At 43.0% G+C, this 16,509-nt stretch overlaps 3 protein-coding genes across 46 annotated transcripts in view; 1 reads left to right on the top strand and 2 right to left on the bottom strand.

Moving 5' to 3' along the window:
* The window catches only part of KEL (Kell metallo-endopeptidase (Kell blood group)), a 311,760-nt gene that overhangs the window by 79,076 nt on the left and 216,175 nt on the right, over positions 1-16,509 (bottom strand). For 35 of the 44 annotated variants that reach the window (XR_007402597.1, XR_007402598.1, XM_049094736.1 and 32 more), the window contains 4 exons: positions 16,261-16,318; positions 15,750-15,852; positions 8,946-9,075; positions 6,540-7,252 (listed from right to left, as the gene is read on the bottom strand). The gene's annotated coding sequence lies outside the window, so the exon portion shown is untranslated. The remainder of the gene's footprint in view (positions 1-6,539; positions 7,253-8,945; positions 9,076-15,749; positions 15,853-16,260; positions 16,319-16,509) is intronic. The other 9 variants (XM_049094735.1, XM_049094740.1, XM_049094734.1 and 6 more) reach the window with 4 other exon arrangements.
* On the top strand, positions 3,036-4,803 carry LOC112650896 (olfactory receptor 6V1). The gene has a single exon (XM_025433811.3). The coding sequence runs from the start codon at positions 3,183-3,185 to the stop codon at positions 4,203-4,205; it is 1,023 nt and encodes a 340-aa protein (XP_025289596.3). The 5' UTR covers positions 3,036-3,182; the 3' UTR covers positions 4,206-4,803.
* On the bottom strand, positions 11,588-15,258 carry LOC112650893 (olfactory receptor 6V1-like). Its single transcript, XM_049094782.1, has one exon. The coding sequence runs from the start codon at positions 12,962-12,964 to the stop codon at positions 12,017-12,019; it is 948 nt and encodes a 315-aa protein (XP_048950739.1). The 5' UTR covers positions 12,965-15,258; the 3' UTR covers positions 11,588-12,016.

Raw genomic sequence — 16,509 nt, 5'->3', positions numbered from 1 at the left:
TGAAAAACTGACTCTAAGATTTATATGCAAATATAAAGGATCAGAATAGACAAATGATTTTTTAAAAAGAACAAAGCTTGGAGCCTCACAAACCTTATTCAAAGACTTACTATAAAGCTACAATAATTGAGAGTGTGTTATTGACATAATATCATGTAGATCAGTGGACATATACACTAATGAAATGGAACAGAGAATTCAGGCAGACTCAAAAATGTATCTTCAATTGATTTTAATAGTATATACTAGTGTTGAAGGAGGAGCAAAATGCTCCTTTCTATCATCATATCCTATTTCTGTCCAGAATAACCTAAAATTTTCTTTGCAATCAAAGCTCTGTCCTGAAAACTCAGTTGCAGACTCAGGTCCTACAGAAAGATTGTCAGGCCAACTCTGTCCAGCCCTTTGGGTCTTAAACATTTGGGACCCATTTGCATCATCTTCATGGGAAGATTTTTGCTTCATGTCTCTTTGTTACTACTTGTCTGTGGGTGGGGCTAAGTGACATCCACAAAGCCTGAACTTCTCTGAGGCGAAGGATTGTCACTCAGAGTTAACTGGGGAGCTTGATCATCTATCATATTGCATTCACCTTCATACCTAAGGTGTACATCTTCTCATAAAAGCTAGAGACAGGCCCTTCAGGCTGCCCAGTTCCCAACATGTTTCTATCAGGGCCTCTGTCTCCAAGAGGAAGATATCTCTTCTTAATCTTACTGTTTTGATTCTCCAACTTCTGCAAATGACACTAGAGAATTCCAACAAGAGGGCCATGTGATCTAGTGCTTACATTTCCTACTTCGCCTGATTTCAAAATCCTGGATCTGGGAGGGAGAGAAAAATCTCCAAATGAAAAATCTGTCTAACCCTGACTGCTTTCCCAGTCTGCCATAATTCCAGTCCAGGAAGGGTCAGAGAGCAGGCACCGCCATGGAATCAACTTAAGCCGTCAGCTGCTTAGGTATATCTAGGTCTCTATCTCTTTCTTCATCAGATCTTTATCTCAAATATTACTTCCTTAAAACACAAGACTTCTCATTATTCTAAGGAATAACACCAGTGGCTTATAATCCCCAGAGGACTTTTTGTTTTCTCATCATTCCCCTGAAGAACACCCTGCTGGAGTCTGTTTCCCAGCCAGTATAAGCTCACCTCTAAATCACATCAAGAATCCAAGAACTTGGAGACATGATGAGTAGAGAGAACCAAGAACACTCATCCTTGAGAGAAAAGGGGCAAAGACAGCACCTTTCCCCTCTGGTCTCCAGAAGAACTTCCTTTCCATGTTCCTGCCTCTCACCAATGTTGCTGCCGTGGGCTTTGTGGTGACACAGGGTAAGCCTTTAATTTAGGAAATTAGCATAGGGTTGGAGATATTGTAGCTTGTAGAGCCACTCACCTAGCAGTGCCATTCCAACTGTACAGAAGTCCCTTTCCACTCCTGCCAACTGTAAAACAGTACCCAAGAGCAGCGAGCCACATACCTCGGTGAACCAGTTAGGTGGAGTGACCTGATTAGACAGAAATCCCTAGACATGAATTTCTTAATGTGAGCAGCTCAGTAAGACACTTAGAGGCTAAAGTGAGTGGCTTGCATATGTGCTCCTGTGCAGCACAGGCATAAGATGGGGTCTGAATTTATCAGTGCTGGATATACATTGTAGACCTACTGTTAGGCTTTATCAGTAGAATGGGTGGAAGCTAACGGAGGGACAAAGCCTCTTCTTTAAATTGGAATGTCATTGCTAGTGGCCAAGTCATAGCATCAGGCGAAACTTTTGTAGGGCCAGAATATAACTATACACAGCTTTGCTCTTTCCACTTCTGACAGTTTGCATATAGTGTTTATTAAATAAACTTAATCAGAAGTTTTTTAAAGCATCCTTTTAGCGAACTTGAACTTAAATTCTAAGGGAGCCTAAAGTTGTGGAAATATGTACATACACATAAACACACACATTTACACACTCCACATGTTGGCCCTAAAGAAGTGTGGAGAGATGATGGACCAGAAAAATGTGAGGTCATACAATAACAATAACAATGACAACAGTGGTTTGTGGAGCACTTGGTATGTGCCAGTCACTTACTAGGTAGTTCACCCATTTAATCTTTGCAATAGCCCTCGAAGCCAGTACTATCATCGGTCTTCATTTTATAGCTGAGTAAACTGAAGTTCAGAGAACATGTTATAAAGAGCAGATTCATGTTCCACCCATAAGTTTCAGCTCAGAATTCAAACACAGGTTCATAGCTTGTGCCCCAAACCACCATGTAAGAATGATGGAGTCAGGAGGGGAGGGGAGATGCTGCAGGAGCAAAGCGACACCATGAGGTAGGATGCTAATGATTTTCTTTTTTTTTTAAGATTTTATTTTTATTTATTCATGCGAAAGACAGAGAGGAGAGAGAGAGAGGCAGAGACACAGGCAGAGGGAGAAGCAGGCTCCACACAGGGAGCCCGACATGGGACTCGATCCCGGGTCTCCAGGATCAGGGCCTGGGCTGAAGGCAGCGCTAAACCGCTGAGCCACCAGGGCTGCTCAAGATGCTAATGATTTTCTAGTCACTGGTAAGATAGTCACCTGGTTCTGAGGCTTATCTCCATGACCCTGTTGTATCTTTTCAACTCTTCATCTTGGCAAGCACATACTAGAGCCCTCCTCCCAAGAAAGCTAATTTATCAATTCAAAACTCTGACCTTCCACTAATTTCATGATCATAGCTAGAGAAATGTGAATGAATGAGGCTCTTCAATAGAGAGACAGCCCAGAAAGACTTGAGGAGACCCTCCAAAAGGAATCTTGGTGCATAGTCTCTGAGTCATGACACAGACACCTCCAGCACCAACCTATGCTCCAGGGTTTCAGGGTGACTTACAAGAATTCTCTCTTTCCATGTTTCCTCCCCTCCTTATCTTTTTCTGTTTCTCCTTCTCACACATTTGGTCTTCCTCTTTTAATTCTGTGTTCTTCTTTTGTTTCCTTCTTTCCTTCTCCTAAAATGTTGATGTCCACCACTTTATTGTCTTTCTTAATCCACTCTTCTCTGTCTCTCTCCTTATTAATGGCTTTCCATGTTTTAAGACCCCTAAGTCTCTGATTCTCTCATGTTTCCATGTAGCTATCTCTCTATTACTAACCACTGACTTTGTCTTGCTCTCCCTGTTCTCTCTTTGTTTTATGGTCAATGACACCCTTTCTCTCTGTCTTACTATCTCTGTCTCTTGTTTCCTTTCTATGCAGGGACCCAGCTCCTGGATCATGGCAAATCTGAGCCACCCTTCTGAATTTGTCCTCTTGGGCTTCTCCTCTTTTGGCAAGCTTCAGGTTCTGCTGTATGGACCCTTACTCATGCTTTATCTTCTTGCCTTCGTGGGAAACACAGTCATCATAGTCATGGTCATAGCAAACACCCACCTACATACGCCCATGTACTTCTTTCTGGGTAACTTTTCACTGCTGGAGATCTTGGTAACCATGACAGCAGTGCCTAAGATGCTCTCAGACCTGCTGACTTCCCACAAAGTCATTTCCTTCAATGGCTGCATGGTCCAGTTCTACTTCTACTTTTCCCTGGGTTCCACCTCCTTCCTCATCCTGTCAGACATGGCCCTTGACCGCTTTATGGCCATCTGCCACCCACTGCGCTATGGCACTTTGATGAGCTGGGCTGTGTGTGTCCGGCTGGCAGGAGTTGCCTGGGCAGCTCCTTTCCTGGCCATGGTGCCCACTGTCCTCTCCCGGGCTTATCTCAATTATTGCCATAACAACATCATTAACCACTTCTTCTGTGACAATGCACCTCTGCTACAGCTGTCCTGCTCAGACACCAGGCTGCTGGAATTCTGGGACTTTGTGATGGCCTTGGCCTTTGTCCTCAGTTCCTTCCTAGTGACCCTCATCTCCTATGGCTATATTGTGACCACTGTGCTGAGGATCCCGTCTGCTAGTGGCCGCCATAAGGCTTTCTCTACATGTGGGTCACATCTCACCCTTGTCTTCATTGGCTACAGCAGCACCATCTTCCTTTATGTCAGGCTTGGCAAAACACATTCTGTGGAAGTCAACAAGACCGTAGCCTTGGTGACATCGGTCCTCACTCCCTTTCTCAATCCCTTTATCCTTACCTTCCGCAATGAGACAGTCAAGGCAGTGCTACAGGGGCAGATGCAGAGGCTTAAAGGCCTCCACAAGGGACTATGATGAGCCTGAGGAAACTGGCCAACTTCTGTCCAGCAGGTCTATGAGGATAGGAGGCAAAACACGAGGCTGGGTGGGAAGACCACTGCTGAATCTCTTCAAGTTGTTTCCTCTGTGCTTCTGTGTGATAACTACAGGGAATCTTCAGTGCTCAGTGTCTGGCTCTCACAGGCCACCATGGAAGTGCTCCCCACACCCAATGGCAGCTATAAGAACTCTAAAAATAGCCCAGATCCTGGGGATCCAGAAGTAAGACTTTCAGTACCAGAACATACATGAGTTTTCCATTGAAGAACAGCAGGAAGTATTCCCTGATCAAGACATATTATCCAGCCCAGGGGTGTGTGTGTGTGTGTGTGTGTGTGTGTGTGTGTTAAATTCCTGAAAGCTTTGGGATGAAACCTCAGCTCCACTGCCCTTCGTTCCTAACTATAATCTGCAATTTTAAAAGCCCTCCAGTTGGGGCACCCGGGTATCTCAGTCAGTTGAGCAGCTGACTTTAGGTTTCAGTTTAGGTCACAATCTCATGGTTCATGAGATTGAGCCCTACCTTGGGCTCCACACTTAGCAGGGAGTCTGCTTCAAGTTTCTTTCTGGCCTTCCCCACTGACATATTTCTCTCTCTATCTCTCTCTCTTCCCCTCCCTCAAATAAATCTAAAAAAAAAAAAAAAAAAAAAAGCCCTCTTTGTTACTTTGACCCCAGACTCATGGCTTTGTTTGTTAAGATTTTATTTATTTATTCATGAGAGACAGAGAGAGAGAGAGGCAGAGACACAGGCAGAAGGAGAAGCAGGCTCCATGCAGGGAGCCCGACGTGAGACTCGATCCCAGATCTTCAGGATCACACCCTGGGCTGAATGAGGCGCTAAACTGCTGAGCCACCCGGGCTGCCCAACTCATGGTTTTTTTCTTAGCTTTCACTTATCTGGATTTTCTAAAACGGCCCCAAATTAAAATATTCTGACAGGGGGCACCTATGTGGCTCAGTCTGTTAAGTGTCTGACTCTTAATCTCAGCTCAACGCCGGGACACCTGCACCCCGATGTTTCTAGCAGCAATGTCCACAATAGCCAAACTGTGGAAGGAGCCTCGGTGTCCCTCAAAAGATGAATGGATAATAAAGATGTGGTCTATGTATACAATGGAATATTCCTCAGCCATTAGAAACGACAAATACCCACCATTTGCTTCGACGTGGATGGAACTGTAGGGTATTATGCTGAGTGAAATAAGACAATCGAAGAAGGACAAACATTCTATGGTCTCATTCATTTGGGGAATATAAAAAATAATGAAAGGGAATAAAGGGGAAAAGAGAAAAAATGAGTGGGAAATATCAGAAAGGGAGACAGAACATGAAGGACTCCTAACTCTGGGAAACGAACTAGGGATGGTGGAAGGGGAGGTGGGCGGGGGGTGGGGGTGACTGGGTGACGGGCACTGAGGTGGGTACTTGATGGGATGAGCACTGGGTGTTATTCTGTATGTTGACAAATTGAACACCAATAAAAATAAATTTATTATTAAAAAAAATGGGACCCCAACAATGCTGAATTTCTGTTGAATGGGCTCTGACCTTACTCCAAATGTCTGGTTTCTCATATCATGTGCTTCAATTCTTCTAAATAGAGTTCTGTTCAAAAATTCCAAAAAAAAAAAAAAAAAATCTCAGCTCAGATCTGGATCTTGGAGTTGTGAGTCCAAGCCCCATGTTAGGCTCCATTCTGGGCATGGAGCCTACTTAAAAAATATATTTTATATTTTTATATTAAAAAATATATATATTCTGCCAAATTGTCTCTGCAAATACACTTTAATTTACCAAACTACATTTCCCAGAAAACTACGATGAGAGTACTCCTAGCTTCACTTATTTTAAGAGAAAAACTATAATTTACCAAAAATGCCAAGATTTTTACAAGTCTACTATGTGGAAATAAACAAGGCAGGGAATTGTGGGCTTATGTGGTGGATACAGAGTGTCTAGCGCTGGAGCCATGGCTCCCGTGGTTCTTATTGTGTATTTCCGGTATCATCTCAGGCTAATGTCTTTCCCCTAAAAAAGGTGTCCCTTCCTCTGACTTGCTGCTGCTGTTGCTCTGATTGATTTATTTTCTATAATTATCCTATGCTCACCACCCCCAAAGAGAAAATATTTGCAGAATAAATGGAAGGAGGATGAAAAAAGTAAAAATAATTTTACTGATAATAATTTACTCATATATACATATTCATATACATATTATTCACACTTTCCAAACCACTTTATATGTGTTTTCTACTTGATTTTACCCTCATCATAATTCAGTTAAATAAAGATTCACTGATCACTCACCATGAACAATACACTCTGCTTACCACTGGCCATTAAAGATCAAAGAAATGTGAATTCTAACTTCAAAGATTTCTCCATCTGTGAGACAGAAGAAAAACCATAATGAATTTTAACATATTTTGATAAAGGATTCTTTTACTTTTAACAAGTGCCATGAGAGCCCAGAGGGGAAATGCTAATTCTTGGGCTGCAGCTGGGTAGTTCTGAGTCACTAAGGAATAGGGGAAATCTAGTTGAGGAAAAAAAGAATTGATCAAAATCATGGCAGAACTAACAGTAGTAGAATCTGGTTCTTCAAACTTTTCCATCTCTCCATCTTCAGAAATTCTTCCAGTCTGATCAAAGTTGGATTAACTAAAAGTTGGAATCTCCAGGATCTGAAGCCATTCCATGTAGACTCCTCTAGCCTCTTATTCACTGTAAATCCATCCAGTTCCCATCCAATGTATACACTTGTAATTGCAGTAATTTTAGTAACTGCTTCATAACAATAGTTGTTTGTTTAATATCCATCACTTGAAAGAAACATAGTGGGCAGCCCCAGTGGCCCAGCAGTTTGGCGCCTGCCTTCGGCCCAGGCTGTGATCCTGGAGACCCGGGATCGAGTCCCACATCAGTCTTCCTGTATGCAGCCTGCTTCTCTCCCTCTCCCTCTGCCTGTGTCTCTGCCTCTCTCTCTCTCTCTGTGTCTGTCATGAATGGATAAATAAAATCTTTAAAAAGAAAAAAAGAAACATACTGTCAGAAAGCAACTATAGCTTCAGTGTCACTTTTGAAGATTTGTGTTTCATTTATCATAATAGTATCACAAACATTTGAAAGATACCAAATCATGCTTGTACATGCAAGAAATATTTTTATTCAGTCCATACATAATGTTAATTGCCTGGCAGATTCACACTTCCTTTGCTACATAGGTTCTCCCCACCCCCACTTGCTTGCTATCCAAATGTAGAGCATTCCTATGAAAACTTTCTTAAGTTTAACTGGCATAAAGCAAAGAAACAATTACCATTAATTTGTATGGAAAATGTTTTAAGCATTCCCAGATGCAAAAAATAATCTTTTAGGCTTTTCTGATATCTTAGGACACATCTTGCTAACAGATGCACAAAATAAATTGAGATAAAGCACAGATGCTCACTCAGTTCAAATCTTTGGCAGCTTGATGCTGAGCTGCCAAGTGTGGTTCCTGGCAAGGAGCTTGGTGGTGCCACGCTCATTGCTTGGGGTGTGCACTACCCCTGCAGCAGCTTGCTGCAAAACAAATGCTGAAAACTAGTTTCACTTTTTACCTTTTCTCGTAGAAGTGAAAATCCTCTTACAGTTTCTTTAGGTTAGTGAAAACAGGCACTAATGTAGGTCTTTTGTTAAGGCGAAGTGGTGCAATGCAAACTTTCAAAAAGCAGGGGGACACTTTTAATACCATGTTACTCAGGAGATGGGAAACATTGATTTCGTTGTTTGTCTACATAATTCCAGTAAATTCATTTGATAGAAGGCAGCAGCCTTCCCACTCCACAGGATTAGCTTTCAATGGGACATAATTGCAGGGGGGGTAGGAGGACAAGATTGTTTGTAACACCTAGAACTGATTTAAATATAGGTAGAAACAGTGGCAAGATTCCATGACAATGCCTGCCCTACCCCAAGGAACCCTCCATTTGTCTGACATTTCAGCCCCAGAGATACTGTGTTTTAGTAAGCAACTATTAGAAATAGCGGGTTCCGAATGGCTAACATAAGAAGCAGTTGCCATACATGTAAATTCCAGTGGAAGCCAAAATGCAGATTCATTTCTTCCACTTGGCAGGACAAGGAGCAAGAAATTAAGAGTATGGAAGTTTTGATGAGGGAAGATAAAGGAATTAAATCACTTTTCAAATAAAAGTCAGGCTTGGGTCCTGCAGGGGTCAGTAGGTAGTGTGAAGCCCCTGCATACATAGAATTTTGGAAGTTTGGTAAGTTGTAAAACCCTGTAAGGCCAAGTTAGAAAAATTTCGATGTTGTCTATAGAGAACCATGTTCACATCAATCTAGTTCACCAATTCGTTAAGCTTTCGATTTCTTAATGTAAAATCTATTCCTTGCAACAATGCTTCATTGATACTGAAGAAAGGAGGTAATGGTCCAGTGGTCCGCTGGTAAACGTTTAACCGCATCTCTGCTTGGAGAATCTACTGTGGTCCAGCACTGGCCTATTGCCCTGGAGTCAGTTTCACCCCCATCTAATCCAGTTTCAAAGTACTAACATGACACAAACAACTTCAGTAGCATAGATAAAAGTAAAATATAATGAAATAATTAGGAGTTTTGAATTTTTATTTTTTTAACATAATCTGTTTGATTATAAGTTTCTACCATTTAATTTTTCATAATGTTATGTTACATTCCTGGATACTTAACAGTCAGTTCTCAAGAGGGCTCCAGAGCATCACTGTAGCATTCCGCCTCTGGGTGTTCCCTTGGATCCTGTTTTCCATTCAACCAGCATCTCTTGCATTCTCCTTCCCTTGAGTCAGATACGTGCCAAGTCCTATGAAAGCAAACGTCATGGAATTATCCTTTAACAGAACTTTTCCTAAGCTCTTTTTTTTCTAAGCTCTTTTTGAACTTACTTAGTTCATGTTCAAAACTACAAGCAATAAAATTCCAGACCACCGCAGCAAAGAAAGGGGCCACCTCACAGCTGGGAGTGCACCATCCCTAGACTTGTTTCCAGCAGGCCTCCCTGCTGACCTGAGAAGTGTGCTACAGAGGGGATGCCTACACCCAGAGGAGGTGTGCCTGGGTGGCCTGTGCACTCCCTTGCATTTCCAAAAGCCAATGATTTCATCACATCATGATTCTAAACCTGGGGAGACTTAACTACATCCACTTTGACTTAGAACTGGTGTCCTCAGATTCCTTCCAGGAAGATGGAAAAGCTTACCATCAGTATTTTCTGGATTATGTCTTATTCAGGAGTCTCATTTGACATTGTGCACACCGAGGGTCCCTGTCACATTAAGACAAATGTATGGAACCAAAACATCTCCAGGTTATGTCCACACAGGATTCTAACAGAAAAGCAGAGACTGGACCATTGGCCTAAGTCTCTCCAGAAGTTTAAAGTCATACAAGGATGAAAATCTTGGGGCCTAAATCCTGGTTACTATCTCCAAAAAATAGGCCCTGGGGTGAAAGTCCTCAAGGAAGGGTGGCTCATCAAGTGGTCTTCGCAGTGTAGACCAAGGGCTTTTTTATACAATTTCCTGCTGAAATGTCCACCAACAGACCATCAGCACTCCTCAAATATCAGTGTGAATGTGAATCACCCAGGTGTCCTGTTAAAATGCAGATTCTGATGCAGCAGGTCCAGGGTGGGGCCCGAGATCCTACATTCTGTACTCCTGGAAATGTCAAAGCTATGCCAAGGATCACACTTGGCGGAGCTGGGGACCACAGGCAAGTTTATGGAGAATGTCATGCCTGTGGGATGCCGTGGGATGGGGTGATTACCGTGAGGCCTGGGCTAACTATGCCTTCCCAATCTGACCAGAGATCTCATTGCTAAGACAACGCTATGAAAAAGAGGCAATAGATGGCTGCAGACGGCTGATTATTTTTAATTTTTTAAGAGAATGTGCAGAAATGAGAGTAGCAGCAGGAAGGAGATTCTCAGGAGGAAAATCTGAGTGGATTTATGTGCTGATTATTTTAGAAGGAGAAGCTGAAGGAAAGTGTTTGCATATCAGAAGGAGATAATTGCTTCCCATTTAGTTCTTTAGTTTCTCACAAAGTTTGTGAGGAGAGTAAGTAATTAGTCCCTTGAGAGGTGGAGGAGAGAAAGTTCTCAGGATGAAAACTGTTTTCCCTGCCGGCCTTTTGGCGGAGTTAAAAGTATCTGCCCCTTTGTGGAAAGGCCCACAGATGAGAATGTGTCCAATGGTAGTTTAAAAAAAAAAAAAAAAAAGGCATAATTGGAGGTCAAACTCCCTGGTCATAACCAGATTCTCATGGGTGGTGCACCCTGGATGTTTCCCTCTCCCCATCCCTTTCTTCACAGCTGTGGCTCTATGGGGTGGCCTATCCACACTGCACATAAGGACCAGGACCTCTCCTCTAGATGTCCTGTGGGCAGAGCTAGCTTCAGAAGTAAGAAGTTTGCATTTACTCTTCATCCTGTTCTGCAAATCCCAGCCCAGTCCAAATTCAAGCTGGTACAAGAAATCAGATACTAGAGCTATTCCCACTCCCACCATCTCCCCCTGACTTCCTAACCATTCCTAGATTGCCAGGGAAAGCCTTCCCTCAACAACTCCAGTCTCACTCCGTTTCTTCCTTATTAGCTGGCTTCTACTGTCTTTGCTTTACCACCAGGACCCTCGGTAACCTCCTGTCTAGGCTGCTTCCAGGAAAGCCAACCTCAGAGGGCCCTTCCTCTGGGAAATGGATCCTTTAAGATTCTATAGGAGAAGAGTGGTAGTAGTGCTTGTGAAGGGGAAGGCAGCCAGTCTGGGAACAATGATCTAGCTTTCCCTTCTTTCTTGAATGCATGAGGAGAGTCTAGGCCTCGGGCTTTCATAACCTCTCTGTGTAAGGGGCTGAGAAAGTGGCCCCCAAGAGTCATTTCTGTTTAAAGGCAAGAGATTTTGAGGGGCTGGACAGGAGAAGTGGGCAGCTTGTGTGTAAGTAGTGCTTCTACTTCAGGAGCAATCCCAGAGAAGGGGTCCCAATGGGAGGCCCAAAGTTTCTTCTATTTGAGGGATCCCAGCCCTTTCGGCTCTTCTCAAAGAACCTCCCACTTTCATAACCCTATTGTAGATTCTGAAGCCAGCATGAGAAAGAAATATATCTCCCAAAAAGTTACAAAGAACATAAACAAAGGGGCACCTGGGTGGCTCAGCAGTTTAGTGCCGCCTTCAGCCCAGAGTGTGATCCTGGAGACCCAGGATCAAGTCCCACATCGGGCTCCCTGCATGGAGCCTGCTTCTCCCTCTGCCTGTGTCTGCCTCTCTCTCTCTGTCTCTCTGTCTCTCTCTCTCTCTATCTCTCATGAATAAATAAATAAAATCTTTTTTAAAAAAGAACATAAACAAAACTAAACAGCCAGACTGGGAAGGAGAGATTTTAATAGCACATTTTTACAATAATGGAAACATTTACTGAGTTTTTACTGTGTACCAGGCCCTGGACTGAGTTTTATTTGGATGATCTCTTTAGTTGATATTACCATACTGTTTTCACTCCAAAGCTCCTTCAAAATCATCTATTCCTTGTCTCAGGTTGACAGATACTTGCCTTTCTCAGGCTCACAGATACTTGCCTTTGAAACATTCAGATAATGTGAGCTCATTAGCTCTTTGTAGTGAGTGAGCAGACTTCTGTGGGGGTGAAAGAACAGGGAGAAACTGAGGCACTCCAGTGTGGGCATCTGGATGCCCACCTGCAGTGGAGGGTCCTTACTCCTGTGACTTGACTGGTCCTGGGTCTTCTCATCTGTGAGCTGCTGCATCTCTGAAGCGGAGTCTTTTGGTCATATCTTCAATGACCTCCTTGAACTTCTCATTCCGGAAGGTGAAGATGAAGGGATTGAGGAAAGGGGTCACCACTGCAGTCATCAGAGCTACCACCTTGTTGAGGTGTGTGGAGTGGCCCTTGCCTGGCCTCACATAGATGAAGATGGTGCTGCCATAGCCCAGAACCACCACAGTGAGGTGGGAGGCACAGGTGGAGAAGGCCTTCTGGCGCCCAGAGAAGGAGGGAATTCGCAGCACTGCAGCCACAATGAGGAAATAGGACACTATGATCAGCATCATGGTGGCCAGCACAAAGAGAAAAGATAAGAAGAAATCCATGCGCTCAATGTGGTGGGTATCAGAGCAGGAAAGCTTGAGAAGTGGGGCAGAGTCACAAAAGTAATGGTCGATGATATTAGGGCCGCAGAACCAGAGTTGTGTTTTCTGCAGGGTGGGGGAGATGATGGAGACAAAGCCAACCACCCAGCAGACTGCCACCAGCTTCACACACACTGGACCATTCATGATGGTTGGGTAGTGCAGAGGGCGGCAGATAGCCACGTAGCGATCAAAGGCCATGACTGTGAGAATCAAGAAGTTGGTGGAACCCAAAGAGAAGTAAAAGAAAGACTGGGTCAGGCACTTGGCCAGGGAAATGGTCTTATGAGTAGATAGTAGGTCTGCCAGCATCCTAGGAACCACAGTGGAGGTGACCAGCATCTCCATGAGGGAGAAGTTGCAGAGGAAGAAGTACATGGGTGAGTGGAGGCGGGTGTCAAGGCATGTGAGGGTGATAATGGCCAGGTTCCCCAGCACAGTCAGCACATATATCAATAGGATGAATGCAAAGAGGAGGATCTGGAACTCATGGAGATGTGAAAATCCCAGCAGCACAAATTCCCTGACGATACTGAAGTTACTCATTACACTCGATGCCAGTTCTCTATTCTACCTGTGAGAAGCCAGGAAATCTTAGTGGGAATGTTCCATCAATCCCTTTCTTGACTATGCTCCCTGATGGCTGGCCTGGCTCCCCAAGAGTACTAATTGGTATATTCCCAAAGGGCAAGAACTGGCAGGTTCTGACTGACAGGTCTAAGAGTTGGACACTTCCACATTATCAACACTTCTAATTCATTCTCTATTGTATTCCATTGCTCATCATTCTATTCAGTGCATTTGTTAAGCTCCAACTCTGTATAAGATATTTGGTGGGTCTGGTAAACATTTTCTAGCTCCCATGTTTAATGATCATTCCATCGTTAATAATACTTGCTGTTAGCTGAGTTCTTTCCAGGAGCCCAGAATTGTGCTAGGTACCTCATCCATTACTTCTCTTCATCTTTTGTGTTCAATCTCATCTTCTTTGTGGTCTCTGTGACATTTTAGGCTACAAATAACCCATTTTTGAAATTGCTTCCACCCTTGACTACAAGGACCAGCCAGTCCAAGTTCTCCAACAGTTCTGACTTTTCCTTGTCTGGCTCCTGGTCTTTTTTGTTCTTCTTTTATCTATTCTCTCCTCCAGAAAGCTCGCTTCTTCCCTAACTAGAGCAATCTTGAAAATGTAAATAAATCTCTAATCTGCATTCTTGTTCTCAACCCACATCTCTGATTGCCTGCTGACCACCACAATGTACTCACCATGTGTAAAAATATACATGTAATCCTCCCCTCTCCCAAAGCCAACATCATGGTCGTGGTTCCCCAATCCCCCAGTCATCCAGGCTTGTCATCTGGAAGGGATCTCTGGGTTTTCCCTTCCTTCTTCTAAAACACTTGAACCACCATCCTTAGAAATATTTTTAACCCAGCCCTCTTTCTTTTTTCCATAGCCCCCAAGTTCAAGAATTTGTTTTCTCTTAATCATTGTAACCACATTCTTTTTTAGGGAGGAGGTACAGAGGGGAGAGAGACAATCTTAAGCAAGCTCCACACTCAACACAGAGCCTGATGTGGAGCTTGATCTCACAACCCTGAGATCATGACCTAGCCTGAAATCAAGGGTCAGAAGCTTAATCTACTGACCCACTCAGGCACCCCTGCAACAGCATTCTTAATGACTTTTTTATTTGTCGTTTTCTCTATATTTAACCTATACATACACTACTGTTATGTTTATGTTTCTAAAATATTATGTCCACAGGCTCTTTTTTCAATAATCTGAGACAATGTGATTTCATTTATACATTACTCTCAAAATCGATTAATCAAACTAGCTAGCCATCTACCTCCATACAGAAAAAGGCTAGAAGGATGTATTTTAAATTATTAACAGTGTCTATCTTGGGTTATAGCCAGTTCAATGTATATCTATATCTTTATCTTGTTTTCCGAATTCTTTTCCTTTAAATGCATATTTCTTCAGTGATGAGAAAAAAAAAAAACAACTTTAAAAACCAACAGTAACATCTATTCCTTCTCTTGTCTACTAAATCAAGCACATACTCCCACTAGCAATGACAGTCTTGCACAGCTTTACCCACCTACCCCTCCAGCCTTACCCTCACCACTTTCATACCACACACCTTGGGCGATCACCAGGCTGGACCACTTCCATTCTCCAAATGTTAATTCCACCATGTTTTCATAAACTTTTCCTTATTGTTCTCTATGCATAGAATACCTTGTCCTGCCTTCTTTGCCTGACAAATTCTTACCTACCTCCTCAGGGACTGTCTCAAATGTCTCTCCTTTAAGAAGCTTCATTCCCCATTCAGATGTGAACTCATTTTTCCTGGAATTCCCAGCTGGGAAAGTTCTATATCTGCCTTGCATTATAGTTATTCTTATGCCAGCCTTATTTCAAACATTTATTTTTTAGTGTCAGGGCTCTCTTTCCATCTTTATAGCCCTCACAATACCTAGCAACATCCTACACAATGTAAGTACTTAGTAAATGTTAAACAAATGAATAAGTATATCTATTAAGTTTTCATTCCTAGTCCTGAGAAGAAAAGTTTGCCAAATGGAAACACGTGTTCTTTAAATGATTATTTGTCTGTGTGCCTATGGGCTTTAACAAAGTAATGAGGCAATCATGACCTGAAAATTTCTTATCAGAAAGGGAAGATGAAACCAGGTGTGTTTCAGAATCCAATCCCAGAGGGCCTGGGCAGTACCATCTAATCAAATACAGTACTATTTCTGTAGCAAATTACATGAATATTTACATTTAATGGAACAGATAGAGGCTATAAATAGCCTCACATTAGTAAGTTCAGATCAGGTTTAGCTATCTAATTAGTTCAACACAAAATTAGAAAAGAAATTTCAGTTGTCGGGCAGCCCTGGTGGCGCAGCGGTTTGGCGCCGCCTGCAGCCCGGGGTGTGATCATGGAGACCGGGGATCGAGTCCCACGTCGGGCTCCCTGCATGGAGCCTGCTTCTCCCTCTGCCTGTGTCTCTGCCCCTCTCTCTGTGTCTCTCATGAATAAATAAATAAAATCTTAAAAAAAAAAAAAAAGAAATTTCAGTTGTCAAAACAGTTTTGATACAGCCTTGTGGTTATGGAGTGGTGAATGGGGAGACCTCATGCACTGAGTGCCACCAAGCACTGGTTTCTGTGCTGAGACAAAGCTGTGAGACAGTGACTGCCTCCACATCACAGGTAATAAAAACTGAGGCTCAGGCTGTTTAAAGATCTCAATCCTGAGTCATACCATTTATAAATGTACATGGATTTTCCAGGATTTTCTAACTCCAATACCTATTTGTTTAGAGTGACTGCAATGCCAAATATACGGAATCTTCAAAATTCTCAAACACCATATCAATTTCTGGACAGAGGATCCAAAGCCTATTGCGTAGGTCTGCAAATAGAGAAAGTATTGAGTAAATGGCAAATTAAGAAATGTATTAAAGACTAAATTTCCATGATCTGCTGTTGATTACCAGCCATGAGAAAGAGGCAGGGAGGGTGTCCCTTTTCTTGCAGAAAGGATCTAATCTGGATCTCTAACACTGCAGGACCAGTTAGAGGTTCAGCCCTCAATCCTCCTTCTCTTTTAAGGGAGGGGAGAAGCGGGGAGGTCAGGTCCCTAGGAGGCTGCTGCTCCTCCACTACCACTTCCCTGATTGTGATCTCTCCCTATGTGGCCCCATATTGACATGTATCACATTCTGTGGGTGTCATAAATGCCTGAAAAAGAATAATAAATTCAACCCATGGGCCTATTCTGGTTTATTCACCATCACCTGAAGAGCAGTATATTTCTTACCTGACAGACGTCTGTGACATAGCATCTGGATGTTCCACAGTCTAAAACACTTGAAGTCCTAGAATCAGATGTGAAAGAGTTGATTCAGGGATGACTTTGTGGTCAGGAATACTCCATTCAGTGCAGCAGGCTTTACTCTACCCCATGCTAGCTGATGTTCTTTGCAAATGGATTTCCAGAACAGCCCCCATTATTGCACACTCCACTGAACCCATTTTGCCTTCCTCCTCCAAACTCTCTCCAGGCTAT

The sequence above is a fragment of the Canis lupus genome, chromosome 16 (genome assembly GCF_003254725.2).
Source record: "Canis lupus dingo isolate Sandy chromosome 16, ASM325472v2, whole genome shotgun sequence".
Taxonomy (NCBI): Eukaryota; Metazoa; Chordata; class Mammalia; order Carnivora; family Canidae; genus Canis; species Canis lupus.
The sequence above is the reverse complement of the archived record's forward strand: the minus strand, read 5'-3'. Positions and strand labels throughout refer to the sequence as shown.

Excerpts from the sequence above, each read along its gene's own strand:
- LOC112650896 (XM_025433811.3), top strand. The coding sequence starts at position 3,183 with ATGGTCAATGACACCCTTTCTCTCTGTCTTACTATCTCTGTCTCTTGT.
- LOC112650893 (XM_049094782.1), bottom strand. The coding sequence starts at position 12,964 with ATGAGTAACTTCAGTATCGTCAGGGAATTTGTGCTGCTGGGATTTTCA.